The 16,438-nt window shown below is 40.2% G+C and overlaps 1 protein-coding gene across 1 annotated transcript in view; it reads left to right on the forward strand.

Annotated features, from left to right (window-relative positions):
* Positions 1 to 16,438, forward strand: part of LOC134755145 (protein purity of essence) — a 151,034-nt gene that overhangs the window by 53,043 nt on the left and 81,553 nt on the right. The window contains exons 26-36 of the mRNA XM_063691624.1: positions 145 to 290; positions 4,519 to 4,649; positions 5,546 to 5,723; positions 6,536 to 6,567; positions 6,852 to 6,993; positions 8,278 to 8,442; positions 9,189 to 9,337; positions 11,860 to 11,966; positions 12,821 to 13,035; positions 13,968 to 14,128; positions 15,799 to 16,011. Of these exons, the coding sequence (XP_063547694.1) occupies positions 145 to 290; positions 4,519 to 4,649; positions 5,546 to 5,723; positions 6,536 to 6,567; positions 6,852 to 6,993; positions 8,278 to 8,442; positions 9,189 to 9,337; positions 11,860 to 11,966; positions 12,821 to 13,035; positions 13,968 to 14,128; positions 15,799 to 16,011 (1,639 nt within the window). The remainder of the gene's footprint in view (positions 1 to 144; positions 291 to 4,518; positions 4,650 to 5,545; positions 5,724 to 6,535; positions 6,568 to 6,851; positions 6,994 to 8,277; positions 8,443 to 9,188; positions 9,338 to 11,859; positions 11,967 to 12,820; positions 13,036 to 13,967; positions 14,129 to 15,798; positions 16,012 to 16,438) is intronic.

Below are 16,438 nucleotides of genomic sequence, written 5' to 3' on the forward strand. Positions count from 1 at the left end.
CCTAAGTTGGATCTATTTGCTATTAATAGTTTTATTTAACAGTTTCACAAGTGTCAGAATTGACTTAACTACCGGCAATTGTAAAATAAACTGTATCGTGTTACTCAAATGTATACTTTGGTATAATTATTTTTTTTATCGCAGATAAACTACTGGGAGAAAGCCCTGACCAAGTCCGTAGGCAGGCTAGCATACGAGACCGTGTTCGTCGAAGAATCCGAATACGTCCTCGCGAAGATTCTTCTGTCCGTGCCCAACGCTAGGGTCGCGTACGCAGAGAAAGTTATTGAGTGAGTATAAAATGATAATGTGTAGAAAGAAAGTGCTTTATTTGAGCTGTTACTTTTATTATGCTATGTTTTCATATTTGACATTACCTAAGCGTACCGACGTTAGCTTTACAACATTATTTATTCTCGTGCAATATACCGACCACGCTGAATTTCATGGCAAGTACCAGAGGGATATGCATGCGTGATAGTCAGAGTCCACGTTTATAGGCTTTAAGGATTTGCCACACTGGATGCGCTCTGCGGGCAGCGGTCAGGTCAAACTTCAACTTCAAAGGTTGCTGTCAATGTTGTTCATACATAATGCGGGTTTGACCTGACTGCTGCCCGCAGAACGCATCCAGTGTGGCAAATCCTTAAGTGTTCCCTTTTATTCAATCCAAGCATCTATATCGGTACAAATGGTTGGAGAGCCGGCAGTAAAGTTTCGAACCAACGTGATACCGCGATGAGATGCACAATGGTTTCCCATAAAACTGATGCTAAGTCCGAATTTGATAGTCTGCCACGGCGGAACTAGCCGAAAGTACAAAAAAAATAGCCACTTCCGGTGCGAAAAAGGGGGGGTCATTTAACCCATCTGATACTACAATAAAAGCTATGGCATCAGTTAGAAATTTACTGGTAGATACAGAAAAGCGAAATCTGCCAGTATGATTCCTGCCGGAAGTGCTTGGCATACGCTCTCAAAGGTGACCATCAGGACCCCTAAATTAACCCATCTGATACCAGCATGAAACCAATTCCAGTCGGTAGATATGAACCTTCTCTTCAGGAATATATAAGTCTGCCAGGGCGCTTTCAGCCGAAACACCTTGACATACGAGATTATGTGGCGCAACATCCGTGGTACCCGTATAACCCGTATTTTGGAATTGTACATATTACGGACATTTCAAATACTGCAGGCTTATTAATTTATTACTCTATGCTTATATTTGTATATTATTACGTTATTAATAACACATATTTATAATAAATTAAGTTAAAATAAATTAAATAATGTGATTAATATGATTAATAGTCATTGAATTAGCTATATGAATCGTTTGTCTTTGTCTGTCATTTTGACTTATGTATTTGTAAGAAAAGGATAAAACATAATTTAACTAATTCAGGCTCGTAAAGTTTTACGAATAAGGGGGTATTAGTATTCATAGCTAAATCAGGCTTGTAATGCGACATAAAATGATTTTTGGTGGTTTCTTTTACGCTTGAGGCGTTTTTTCACCTATTTGGTGTATCTAATCACTATCTTATGTAGGGGAGGGAGGGGCATGACGAGTAAGACGGGGTAGCGGCTTTATATGGCGACACGACTGACCAACCATCAGAATCCCGTTAACGCATGACGATGCGTCGCCATCATAGCAATCAGTTCGCACAGTGACCGGCTAGACAAATGGTGTCGTTAATTATTTATTTGCAAAAAAACTGTTTTTGTCATATTCCTTGTTATTTTTAGGGTTCCGTACCCAAAGGGTAAAAACGGGACCCTATAACTAAGACTCCGCTTTCTGTCTGTCTGTCTGTCTGTCCGTCTGTCACCAGGCTGTATCTCATCAACCGTGATAGCTAGACAGATGAAATTTTCACAGATGATGTATTTCTGTTGCCGTTATAACAAACTATAACTAATTGTTTATAACACCTGTATTCATTACCTGTAATGCACAATTGATGAATAAATGATTCTAAAAACATAATAAAATAAATATTTAAGTGGGGTTCCCATACAACAAACGTGACTTTTTTGCCATTTTTTGCGTAATGGTATTATGGTACGGAACCTTACGTGCGCGAGTCCGACTCGCACTTGGCCGGTTTTTGTGTTTTATTTGGTTTGCGTTTGTTTCCTTATTATCACCAGCACATATATACTGTTAATTTATTCCTATGGCCCAGCAATCACGCCAACAGCTAAGGACTTGTTTGGTTTCAAGTACGGTTTGTTTTACAAAAAACTTTCGAATTTCATTAGGCACATGGGGCAAGATGTGGTACATCTTGACGGCCGTAGTTTTAAAGTGATAAACTGATGAATAATTGCGGATTTGAATTTATTTATTCTTCAACATCAACATCAACATCAAACATTTATTCAGCAAATAGGCCACAGGGGCACTTTTACATGTCAATTTTTACAAACAATAAAATTAACCCAACAAACAATAAAATTAACAAGGGAAGATGGGGTACATGTTAGCTGTAAACACATTTTCTGTCTCTCAGACGACTTAAGAAATAAAAGTAAAACAGTTCGTGAGAAGTTATCAGACGATGGACCCAAAAGCCAAAAATTTAAGTTTTGTTTAGGCCCTAAATATAATATTTATATGAATCATTCTTATCTTGTCCCGTAGGGGTTCCCCATCTTACCATACTTGGGGGGCAAGATGGAGAGAAGGCACTTTTGGCCATTTTAATTTATTTTTAATTTTATTATCTAACGAGAGAGTTCCTAGTAAGTGTTGATTATGAAAGACTGATTACCAAAGATAAAAATAAAAATAACAAAAACTTAAAAGAATAGCATTTTCAGTTTTATTGGACTTGAAACATTAAGTATCCCGTCATGCCCACCTCTCCCCTACATTTCTTGACGTTGACGCAAAACTGACGTAGTTTAACATTCAGTTTAACATTCAGGGTGTTGTTTTATAACACTACAAATTGAGATAACTAAGGTCTGTTTTTTTATTCCGTAGACTAAAATGACGTTTCATATGTAAGACATGACATTTCTTAGTACCACATGAAATGTCATTTTAGTCTACGGATTACGGAATAAAAAACAGAATATAATCTATCTATGTCTTAGTAATAGGGTCCCGTTTTTACCCTTTGGGTACGGAACCCTAAAAATGATTTAAAATGTTCATATTTGGATTATTGGTAAAAATCGTCCTTGACGTTGAAAATCCTGTCTTTTTACACCCGTTTACAATAAGTATGTAATAATAATAATTTTGCTCATTTTGGTAAATAAAGGATATTGTAATTTGAAATTATTGTATTATTTATATATAAGGTGCTAACAAATTAGCTACAGAAATTTTACGAGATGGTTGGTACTTTACACTAGAACAATTAACTTTTAATAGAAATTAAGAAAGTTTCTCATAATTTTTATTTTATTTACCGAACAAAATAAATAAACTATAATTCTATCTAAAAAATAATCATCATGTATTTAACTGCTTGTTTGTCTTAAATGTCATTGTCAACGTGTCATTTGATTTATCAGCGTGAAGTGGCCAGTTAAGTTTTATATTTAAAAGAGGTTTTAGAATCTGTTCAATGAGGTCTCATTTAATTATCTCATTAACAGAGTTTTTTTACAAAGCAAATTTGTTTTCCAATTTTCTCAAAATAATATCATAAAACCTATAATGTTTCATACTTACATATACTTCAGGAGCCGAGTACTATCAACTGTAAAGATATCGGTAGCTAATTTGTTAGCACCTTTATAAGGCAAACAAAGAAGTACAAAGCCGTAAGCAGGTATTAAATTAATGCCCAAATTATATTGTGTATATTAATAAATTTGAAATATATGTTATTAATGGCATAAAAATATACAAATATAAGCATTAGGTAATAAATCATAAGCCTGCAATAATTAAAATGTCTGTAATCTGTACAATTCCAAAATACGGGTTCCAAGGATGTTGCTCACATAATCTCGTATGTCAAGGTGTTTCGGCTGAAAGCGCCCTGGCAGACTTATATATTCCTGAAGAGAAGGTTCATATCTACCGACTGGAATTGGTTTCATGCTGGTATCAGATGGGTTAATTTAGGGGTCCTGATGGTCACCTTTGAGAGCGTATGCCAAGCACTTCCGGCAGGAATCATACTGGCAGATTTCGCTTTTCTGTATCTACCAGTAAATTTCTAACTGATGCCATAGCTTTTATTGCAGTATCAGATGGGTTAAATGACCCCCCCTTTTTCGCACCGGAAGTGGCTATTTTTTTTGTACTTTCGGCTAGTTCCGCCGTGGCAGACTATCAAATTCGGACTTAGCATCAGTTTTATGGGAAACCATTGTGCATCTCATCGCGGTATCACGTTGGTTCGAAACTTTACTGCCGGCTCTTCTACCAAAAGCATGCCAGAAAATTATTGACGCTCCACAAAAGCTACTTTAACGGGAAAAATACTCTGTTTACAAAGCGCTGGAGGCTGGCAGTGTCATAGTTCCTTTTTTTTTCTTTCCCAGTTTATTTATAAAGATCTTCGCTGGCTGCGAGAACAACGAACTCAGCAGCTCTCTCTGCATATCAATATGCAAATACATAGGTATCGCGGATCAACAGAAGTTAGCCAGTCTGCTGTCTCTCATCTGTACTAGTAAGTGTTATTTTCATTTCTGTTATTGTATTAACTCTACAGATCCCCGATCATGCTCGAGTGAGATAACGGAGCGATGTAACTGTTGTTATCGGTTCACGAGTCTATCTTCTGAATCTTCTGATGCACGCTTTCAGACCCGAAATCGAAATTAACTAACTCTAAATGAAAGCTAGTGACGTGTTAAATAAAATTGACAGTTAAATGTAATCAACCCGCAAAATTGTATGTGTTAGACGTGTGTGCGTGCGCGAGGATTTACTATGGTGTGGCTTAAATTGAAAACTTGACATAATAAGGTGCCAGTAAGGAGATGGAGGTTCAGTCATTTTGTAGCGTAAATGCAAACTTAAGTTTGTACCGCACCGCTCTACTATCTCGTTCAGCTCTGCTTAACCTATTACTGGGTTAATAAATGCGAAATAATTAGCCTCATGCATGAAGTTTATATTTGAACGAAATATGTTTTATTCGGATGTTTGTTACCGTTATATCATGTTACAAATGCATTTCCGTTTTTAAATTACCATTTAATTACTTAAAATTATAAATAAAAAGTACAAAAATTTGCCCGCGAAAAGCTAGTGAGCGAAACGCTCGAAACGCCACGTGACGTCATGCGTTCGACAGATTAGTGTCATTAGTAGCAAACGTCAGTTGGGCCGCCCAACGTGTGACGTCATCACGCTCTGTCGAATTCGCGCCAAAAATTATGAGCGTTTTAACCGCTCATAAATTTTCAACATTTTAAATATTTTTTAATAAAATAATGTTAAGGTTTACAAAAGTATTTTTATCATTTCCGGTGTTCCAACGATATAAATTATGAATCCAAAAATAAAAATAAATTCGTGCATGGAGCTAATTGACAAAGTGTTAATCCATAACATTTACAGGCGCTAAGCGCTCAGCAAACGCGTCGCCCCCTGAAACCGAGCTACCCACACCAACATCTACGACGCCCGAAGGGGGCGCCCACGCGTCGCTGGCGCTCCGCAACGCGCTGCGCACTGTGTTTACAACAGAGGATGAATCCCCAGCGCGTACTGGAGCCCCGGACACGCCGGCAGGATCGTAAGTATTCAAAATATTTATCAGTACGGTTTTTACTCACTATTATTTTTAGTCGCTTTTGGAGACATGTTTCGGATTCTTTGGGAATCCATCCTCAGGCACGAGTGTCCGCACTCGAATATTTTGAAATATGTCTCACGATAGTTTAAGTGCGATTATCGTAAATATTCTTTTAATACGGCTGACCCTTGACCAAGGGTCCCACAAGCACATGCAGCTTATGGTCATGGATTTTTCTTGGGCCATTTGTTATGATTTTGGCTTTTATAGAGTCGGGCCAAGCTAACTCTGCATGGCATGTTGTCAATAATAATTAATACAATTCTTAATCTCAATGGCCTCGCGCAGCATTCTGGGTATGTAACGCTTCTCCTTGGCAAGAACCAGAGGCTTATCAAACAATTTAACAGGGAATTAAATCTTCTCGGGTCCGTGGTGTAGGGTTGGAGCCGGCGTAGTTTTTATCGCGTATATATATATATATATCTTTACTTGAAAATAATTGTAGTGTATAACTAGCCTTATGAACCGATTTTGCATGTACAACCAGCCTTAAAGTTTATAGTCTATGATTGTTCATTATTTTTAGTATGTGGGTATTTTTACACTTTGTAATTTTTCCTCAGTCACCCGTAGACCACGAACGCTGTAAAGGGTTCGAAACGTCGGGATGTATTATAAATTCAATATACGCGATATAATCCGTTTTCATAGTTTTATTTCAATCGATGCAAAGTTAGCTTAGAAGGACTTATGGTTTTATTGAGAAGGACTGTTTTGTAAATTTTAAATGAAAATTATTTTTGTTATAGATCCCAAGCGACGAAAACTGCGGAAACAGACGGTACGTACATAACATTTTATAGTAGGTGACATGCTCAACTAATAAATGATTACTGCTAGATATTCAATTTGTCAAATTCATGTAGTGGAGTTTTTTTTTTCATAATTAGCTTTTATGAAATTATCCAAGGTTCTCAGCCATTGAGCTGCGTCAGAAGTAAGTGAGATCAGGTAATCGGGGTATAAGCTTGTGACATACCTATTATATTTTCGATTTATTCGTGACTTTTTATGCCATTCGATTAAATAAATAAATGAAATTATCGACTTAAATCCTTACAACAGATAGCTGGGTGGACAGCGAACTGGACAAGACAGTGACCGTCGAGGAAGCCACTGCTATCGACAATACGGTGCTGCTCACAGACGTCTCCAGCGACAACGCGGCCCTCCTCACCGCTATATGCAAGCACATCGTGCAACATTGGTATGTCTCTTGGTACACGGTTAGGTTATCCGAACGCCGCTCCGTATGATGACAGCGCATGTATATAGCATTATTCCGAAGGACCTGACACTCTTTGATAGAGAAAGATAGTCTTATTACGATTCCTATAAGAGAAAAGAGAAAATAGTGCCGTGCTTTGTCCCTATCACCGACCGGGTGGCATCATAGGTAGGAGGCGATAACGAAATACCGGAATTTATAAAAGTGAAAGAGAAAAAATCCTGCCCAAATTTTGTATGAATATTCTTTCTCTTATTCTTACCCCCGGTCGCTCGGTGGCGCGTCTATAACTACTTGTATATACTATGTTTATGGTTATTCCACACGCACACCGACGTATATCGACGCCATACTTGTCTCCAACGTGAAGACCATACGCAAGCACATCGTTCATTGGTTCGTTCATGTTTGTTCGGCATGTTTTTTCTTAAAAGTTAGATTTAGCACTTGGTACTTGCTTAGCTAGTAAAGTAATGAGTCAATAAGTGTAAGTGAGTAGCTCGGATACTGAACTTGTATTGTATTGTATCAACACTAACATTGACAGTCAGGACATAAAGTTACGCGATTCTTTTAATTATATACTATTATTTTACATTACCTATATAGAAGCAATAAATTGAAATTGAAATCATTTATTGCATATCACATAGCAGGTACAGATGTTCTTAAATATAAGCTGGTCATGTGACGCCCTGTTAGGGCACGGCAACATAGTTCCACATAGGGAAACATACTTATTTAATCTAAAATAATCATCGATTATGCAATAATATAAGCAATCAGGCGTGCAAAGATACCAATTAAAATACCTGTTTACTCATGCAATATCCACATTAACGACTTTGTGGAGAAGGTTGAAATAAAATTATGACCATCTCCAATTAGCTAATTGGTGGAGATTTGTTCGTGCTCCTTCATCTGACATAACAAACTAGTCGTTAAAATCAATAGTTTTAATTTTGTACTACATACGGTATCCTGAAGATTCTCTGTTCGATTTAACGCAAACGCAAAAGGAAAATGGACATAAACCCGGCCGATGCCGCCCAAGAGGCCGCTTTGTTGCAATCCGGGCTTGATCCGTGCGATGTGCATCGCCAACTGAATAGGAGACGATCGTCCATGAAGTGAGTATTCATGCGTTCATGAATTCATTCAGTGAGACATTTCAGCACTTAACATTTTTCGTTACCAAGAAAAAAGCTCCCACATATTCTGAGCCATTCTTAGATAAACATTTTACTGTATTTTTGTCAATAGCGACGAGCAAGTGAGCGAGCGCATGCTGGCTGCTTTAATCACCGTGTGCGGCGAGAACGCATGCGCGCCCCTGCTCATGAGGGAGATGTGCCGATTGGCGGACGCTCACTCCGGCGGCGACCACAAGCAGCTGTTCCCGGCGGCGCAGGGCTGGCTGACGACATGGTGAGTGAGACGGCGCTATATACTGTTCTCGTGAGTGAGCAAGCACGCTGGCCGCCCTGATCACCGTGTGCGGCGAGAACATGTGCGCCCCTACTCACGAGGGAGATGTGCCGGTTCGCGGACGCTCACTCCGGCGGCGACCACAAGCAGCTGTTCCCGGCGGCGCAGGGCTGGCTGACGACATGGTGAGTGAGACGGCGCTATATACTGTTCTCGTGAGTGAGCAAGCACGCTGGCCGCCCTGATCACCGTGTGCGGCGAGAACATGTGCGCCCCTACTCACGAGGGAGATGTGCCGGTTCGCGGACGCTCACTCCGGCGGCGACCACAAGCAGCTGTTCCCGGCGGCGCAGGGCTGGCTGACGACATGGTGAGTGAGACGGCGCTATATACTGTTCTCGTGAGTGAGCAAGCACGCTGGCCGCCCTGATCACCGTGTGCGGCGAGAACATGTGCGCCCCTACTCACGAGGGAGATGTGCCGGTTCGCGGACGCTCACTCCGGCGGCGACCACAAGCAGCTGTTCCCGGCGGCGATACTGTGACAAAATCTGGAGTGGCACAGGAATGCAATTCTTTGACTACCTACCTGAGTTCTTGGAGTCAGCGTAGCATGACATTGTGTTCCCTCGTCCCTTTGTTTCTTCATAACGTCTATCGTCTATCACACAGTTTATCTGTTCTATCACACAATGGAAATGTTCAACATTATGTACAGTAACTAATGTACTTCTTGTTCTATTTCAGCGTAAATAAACTGAGCGCCCCAGAGGTCTTGGAAAAGCTTGAAGAGGGACAAGTAGACGACACATTAGCCCCGCAGATCGAGTCTGCTTGCGTGCTGCTCTCATACATCGCAGACGCGTTGCACGCCATCAACAACTCACAGCCGCCAAGTAAGTTCAACAAACAACTCAAACAGGAAAAGCTTGAAGAAGGACAAGTGGACGACACTCTGGCGCCGCAGATCGAGTCGACCTGCGTGCTGCTCTCTCAGCCACCAAGTAAGATTTTTGCACAAACAAGGTTAATGTGAAGAAGACAGGAATATAAAATTAGTTGCAGGGGGGACCGTCATAGTGAAAGAACACTCGTACTTGTACTTCGCTCAGACACAGCCAGAAAGAATGAGATTCACTCCTTCTGATCTACTGACCTGTAAGTAGAGAGTGTGTTGTGTACAGTCGAGTTCATGAATATGTATACATTTCTTCACTATAATCCATTGCAATAAGGTGAAAAAGTGTATACATATTTGTTAACTCGACTACACAAGCGCAAGTTAAAATCGACGAAAGAAGTTGTAGACGGTCTACACACATGTACCTTACATCAAGGCCATGGCACTCTTTGATAGAGAAAGATAGTCTTATTGCGATTCCTATAAGAGGAAAGAGAAAATAGTGCCATGCTTTGTCTTTATTACCGACCGGGCATTTTTTCATGGTCGGGTTATGGCATCATAGTAAGGAGGCGATGGCGAAATACCGAAATTTAAAAAGATCGAAAAAGAAAAAGGATTATGCTGCCGTACATGAAACTGTCAATACATGAATATGTCTTTCTCTTACCCCTGGTCGCTTGGTTTCATGTCTATAACTACTTGTATATACTATTGGCGTCATAAACGCGTTACTGGCCTGAATCAGCTATGAATCGTTTGTCTTTATCTGTCATTTTGACTTATGTATTTGTAAGAAAGGGATAAAACATAATTTAACTGAATCAGGCCCGTAAAGTTTTATGAATAAGGAGGTATGTCTGTGCCTTACATGGAAATATTGACGTTATTCCCTCAAACATTTTCATACTATGAAGCATCACTTTAACTAAGAAGTATGCTCATAAGAAATAGTATGGAATCATGGAGACTGTATAAAGGAGCCAAATCTCTATATATGAAAAGTGTCCACCAAAAAACAGTAATTAGGCGGCGCCACTATACACCAAAATACTACCAAAAACAACCTACGTAATTTGGTCGGGTTATTTGTTGCCTTATATGGTTCATGTTATACTCATTTCCCAGAGCCTAACTAGCGCCACTGGAGAGATTAGGAACTATTATTTAAAGCTGAAAGCGGTCACTTTTGCAACAATTCTGCCATAAGAGATTGGCATCCTTTCTATACCATCCATATATGGAATACTCAGCTGTTTCTCGCATAAAAAATGTATCGCGTAGTACTTTATAGTGACTACCTCCTAGTGGTTCTGTGACCTGTAGACCTGTTTCCGCCATTTTGAAAAACTTCCCTAAACTTATTCGACAAAAAAAAATTCAGTTACTGAACCTGCTCACAAAATTTCACAAGCATCGGTTGTGAAATTCAACCTGTAGAGTATAATATCCGGACATACGAAAGCATTTTAGAGCTCGTTCCCACTATGTCGGATGTCGGGACGACTTTTAATCGGGTGTCGAAGCGGCAGAACATTTTATATGAAGCTTTTCACACACGAACGACAACGATTTTGTGTCGGATCCGACATAAAATATCGTGTGTTTTGTCAGCCCTCCGTCCGGAAAAAAATCGTGTCGGCGGCGCTGTTCACATGATGTCGGATGTCGGACCGACCCCGCCCGCGCCGCACCCCCTGCGCCTCCCGCGCGTCAAATGAGAACTTCAAATCGACACCCGATTAAAAATCGTCCCGACAGCCGACTAGTGTTAACAGAGGCGCCGACACCCGATTAAAAGTCGTCCCGACATCCGACATAGTGGGAACGAGCTCTAAGCTGAAACGGAGACCTTCGGAAACGATAACTGAATTTTAGATTACGTTATTTTACACAAATATTTATTGATGTCATAAACCTAGCATTACATAGATGAGCTATACGCGTGCGTCCGCGAGGGACAGAACATACGCAATGCGACAATATGATTGGTCGAGAAGATTTGTAGCCCACCATAAATCATACTAAATTTACGGTGGGGAATAAAATAAAAATGTGAGACTGTGACAAGGACAATCAATAACAGCGCTTTCACTGCTACTCCTACTCAAAGATACATAAGACTATCCCGTTCGGTAATTTCCCCCACTCCTCATGACCGATCCAGTTATACTAGATTCATGATGAGTTGCTGCGACTATATGTTCCCTCACCGACTAGATTTCTGTTTCGACCGCGTTGTCGCCATTTGTTAGCGCTGCCACCAGTACGAACTGTGTCCCGCCGTAAATCACCGTTTGTTGAAGCCTTGCACCTGCTAAACTCGCTCCTCGAATCAGTGATGTGTTTGCGAGTGGATGGTTGGACGTGTGTTATGAATACTTGCTGTTATATGTTAATTTTGATTTGTGTACTATGTGTATGAAATGTCTATTGGTTTCACAGTGCTTTGGATCACTGTTATGCTGTGAAATGTAATGAATAAAAAAAAAATGATTGATGTGTATCTGTGTGCAGATTGGAGATCCGTCAGCCCGACATGGGAGGCGCCGTGCGACCTCGGCTTCGACTTGGACTATGCTGACGAACAGCAAGACGATGATGACACCAGCGCTGATGATTCCGTAAAGTCTTATTACTGTTACATCTTATTGTCTAACGCCTGACGCATACTAATTTGGGGAACTTACTTACGAGTACATACAACTAATGGGGAACAAATAAAATTATGTTTTATTAAATATTTTGATTTCTTTCTCTCTACTTAAGAGGTCACACTACTATCAAAGATAAATATAACTCTGTAATAGATGGATACAGTCTAAGGAAAAAACGTGCCTCGAAAATCACGAAAATTTGATTCTCGATCAGATGGCGCCACTAGTTTTGGCCTACTCTCGTATAGAGTTATTTATAATTTTAACGCATATCAGTGAAAGAACATGGGTCAAAATCATATAAAAATAATGCAAATAAAAAAATTATTTATCCATATTTAAATACATTTTAACGTATTTTTATAAATCTTCATTTTTAATTTTAAAGTATGTCGTGAAGTGAATTTATATAATTAAGATGACAGTGAATTTACAGTGTTTACAAAATTTACTATGACATTACCGCTCTATCTTATTATATCCTCTTTGCTACTATATGAAACTACTATAGAAAATAACTGAAATGGATGTCATACCCGCCCTTTTGTATCCGTCTCAACTGTTTGAGCTCAGGCTCATTGTCCCAGTAGCAAAATTTTGACACTTAAACACTAAAGGGCATTTTCGGGAATTGATTGAGATGTGTGCTTAATATTTCACCAATAAATATATGATATCTGTCGTCACATAATATCACCAACATATATGATATAGATTGAACTAACGCGTGATCAGTGATAACTTTTAGTATAGAACCGAAATATTGGCAAATGATCGCTGAAACGTTTTCATGTGACTAATTAATTTCATTATTCTCCTAGGACGAAGACGCCATGCTCCAATACAAACTCTGCACCTTCACCGTGACCCAACGCGAGTTCATGAACCAGCATTGGTACCACTGCCACACGTGCAAGATGGTGGACGGCGTCGGCGTGTGCACCGTGTGTGCACGAGTATGTCATCGCACACATGACGTGTCCTACGCCAAGTTCGGCAATTTCTTCTGCGACTGCGGCGCGAAGCCCGACTCCAGGTAAACACAAGCTACATGAACCAGCATTGGTTCCACAGCTACACGTGCAAGATGGTGGACGGCGTCGGCGTGTGCACCGTGTGTGCACGAGTATGTCATCGCACACATGACGTGTCCTACGCCAAGTTCGGCAATTTTTTCTGCGACTGCGGCGCGAAGCCCGACTCCAGGTAAACACAAGCTTCATGAACCAGCATTGGTTCCACAGCTACACGTGCAAGATGGTGGACGGCGTCGGCGTGTGCACCGTTTTAGCGTACCAAAAAGGTAAAAAGGAACCCTCATGATTTTTCAGTATTGGTATACTACCCTATCGGCCAAGACACTAATATCAGGCTTGTAGGCTGTCGGGCCGCAGAAGTTGAATAATACGCGAAAACTTTGTCTGTACAGTACATTACACAATATTTACACACAATGGCACGTGAAGCAACACAGAATATATACAAATAACAAACTATATTCACATAAATTACAAACGGTGTGAAAGCTAAACATAAACATTTGTCGCTTACTGCAAGGAACACGAGAAAAAAAATCTATACAATAAAACAAAAGACGCGCGCTGGCAGCGGCATCCGTACCGGCCAGCCTGACAGCACGCGCGCAGCAAAAAGGTCGCTAGGTACATCGCCCACAAGGCTTATAAATACCAGAAAAATACATGTTTGGCTGAATTTAAAAGCTAGAAAACTGGTTTAATCCTTCGTGTCCCGAGGACGCAACGTCGCGACCACAGAAAAATTAATCTCGCAGAAATACAATGTATGAAAGTCAACAACTCATGGGACTTAGATGTTTTTGATACTGTCTAAGGTTGGGACTTGGGGCATTAAAATTTATTTAGCTGCAACGACGAATGGCAAAAATTGATACCTTCAATTATTGACCGCCGGTTTTAACCCTTATTCTAATGTTTCCGTCTGTTTCAGCTGCCAAGCCCTAGTCAAGCGTTCCGTGACGCTAGGAGGCGCCCGCTCGGGTGGTGAAGAAGCCCCCCCTGCGCCGTCTCACCGCCGCCGCCCCTCCAGCCCCGTACCGCCCGCGCTGCTCGCGCCGCCGCGCCGGCCCGTGCTCGCCGTCAACATACAAGGTACACAGATGATATTTACTTAAAAAAATAGTACATTTCACACGTGTTGTAAACGACGTTTTTTAATACAATTGCGAAAAAATAATAAATTAATATATCATTAGTAGAATCATACCACCAAACCAAACCAAAACCAAAAGTACCTATACAGCCCTTGATACTTGAGCTGCCGCAGCCCGCGATACCTTCATACTCGTGCGCGCCCCGGCCGCGGCCGCCGCGGGCCCGGCGCGGGTTGGTCAACGACACCGAGGAGTAACGAGTGAGGCCCCGGTACCTGCTCAAGCTAAATTACATAAAAACTGCGTTTCGAAACTATAGTTTGGAACTAAAAAGTAAAAAGCACTAGTTCGAGAAATTGAGCTTCTCGCACGCTACGCAGCCACAAAAAGTACCACTTTTTGAGCAACTGTATTAAAAAAGTAATTTATTGTCGCAGTATATAAAAAAAACAGTAGTAGGTACAAACTTAAATTACAGCAGTATTATAGAAGTACATATACAAGTAGGAACTAACTATATATACATATATGACATTTAGAATTATAGTTAACAATATTATAAATGCTAAGTGCGACGATAGGCTCGGGACTCAGCTTGTGCCGCGAGTCTGGCGACTGCACAGCGCTGTTCTTCAGCCCGCACCTATATCTTTACTTTTTAAGAAAGATAAAACTTAATAACTAGCTATAGGGGGAATACATGCCTTCATAGCCTCGATGCTCACTTATATTTAGTTACAATTTTTATATGTCCAGCAATTGGGTCCCAAGCAGTTCCAAATTAAACCTCTGTTGTACACTTACGAATCGGTGTTTTCATCCACAGTATCCATAGGTCATGATTTTTTTGGCGCATATTGAACACTTAAAGGGATAAGTTCGCCTTTATACATAGCTTTTCCTAATTGTATGTTACCTTTAATATGTGTTTTTGTATAAATATTGTATAGTCTCAATAATATGTGTACGCTCGTACACCTTAGACAATAAAGTCTTCACATATTTTTGAGCCATTTGTCTGGATCAATATTTTTGCCTTCGACTGTACAATAAAAAGTTATTACTAATACCACTTACAAACTTTTCCCCGCGTGTAAATAGGTTCAGTCTACAAAACGCAACATTTCAAAAAATGCCCGTGTTTAAATATCATCTAATTAGAAAAATTACTCCGTCTCGCTAATAGTCACTTAAAAAAATATTTCTGATTTTTATTATTAGATTTCAAAATAGGGTACTCGTCTGCTAGTCAAATCAGTTTCTTTATTCGAACTGTCAAAACAAAGATTCAAAATTCAAACTAGAATGGAATGACAGACCTAGTAGAGGCTGGAGTTTTTATACGTTTGATTTCAGTCTAAGAGACATTTGCGTTGTACGGTTGCGAGCGTGGCCCACAAATCGCTGCCCCTATATTACAAGGTTCTATGTTACATTTTCAAGATAGTTGAAATTCGACTTAATGTCACTATGATAAAGTTCAAATTTCAATTGGATAAAAGTGAAACATAGAAACCTGCAATATTGGGGCAGCGAAATGGTCTCGCAGGAATATCAGCGCTTATACCATTTAGTGGTAAACTATTTACTATGTTTAATTTTTTGAGTGAGTGAGCTATTTTAAAGCTGTGTGTAGAATAAATAACAGATATATATTTTATTCACCAGGCTGCCGTCAATACCTAGCCTCGTACTCAGGGTGGGGCGCGTGCATGGACAAGGTCCGCAAGCTCCTCGACGTGTTGTCCGGCCCGGTGCGTGCCGCGTGCGAGCGCGGCGCGGCCGTCGGCGCGCACGGACGCGCTCAGCGCGCGCTAGCGCAGCTCCATCTAGGCGAGAAGAGATTCGTGCATACTGACAACCTTATGGTGCCTACGCTGGGTATGTAATCGTCCAAACTCTTTCGAACAAGTTTCCGCGCGGACGAACCGATCGAAATACTGTCATTTGAGACGTTGTGATGGTAGCCGCACAGTATAGCCAGTAAAAACAGTAAGAAATTACTCTGCGAACTTGTTTATCACATGTTGCCTACTCCATATATTTCTCCTTCACACTTAACAAAATTTCATTAATTTTAAAATAAAATTTAGGCACATGTTGCTTTAACCTATTGAGGTGCAATGTCCTAATACTAGTATAAATTACCTCCAATGAAATTTAAATCTTATTTAAATGGAACATAGCTGCTTTTGTTTTGTTTCGTTAGATTTTTTAGTTAGTTAGAACAAAATTTCATTAATTTTAAAATAAAATTTAGGCACATGTTGGTTTAACCTATTGGGGTGCAATGTCCTAATACTAGTAT

This window comes from Cydia strobilella, chromosome Z (genome assembly GCF_947568885.1).
Source record: "Cydia strobilella chromosome Z, ilCydStro3.1, whole genome shotgun sequence".
Classification (NCBI taxonomy): Eukaryota; Metazoa; Arthropoda; class Insecta; order Lepidoptera; family Tortricidae; genus Cydia; species Cydia strobilella.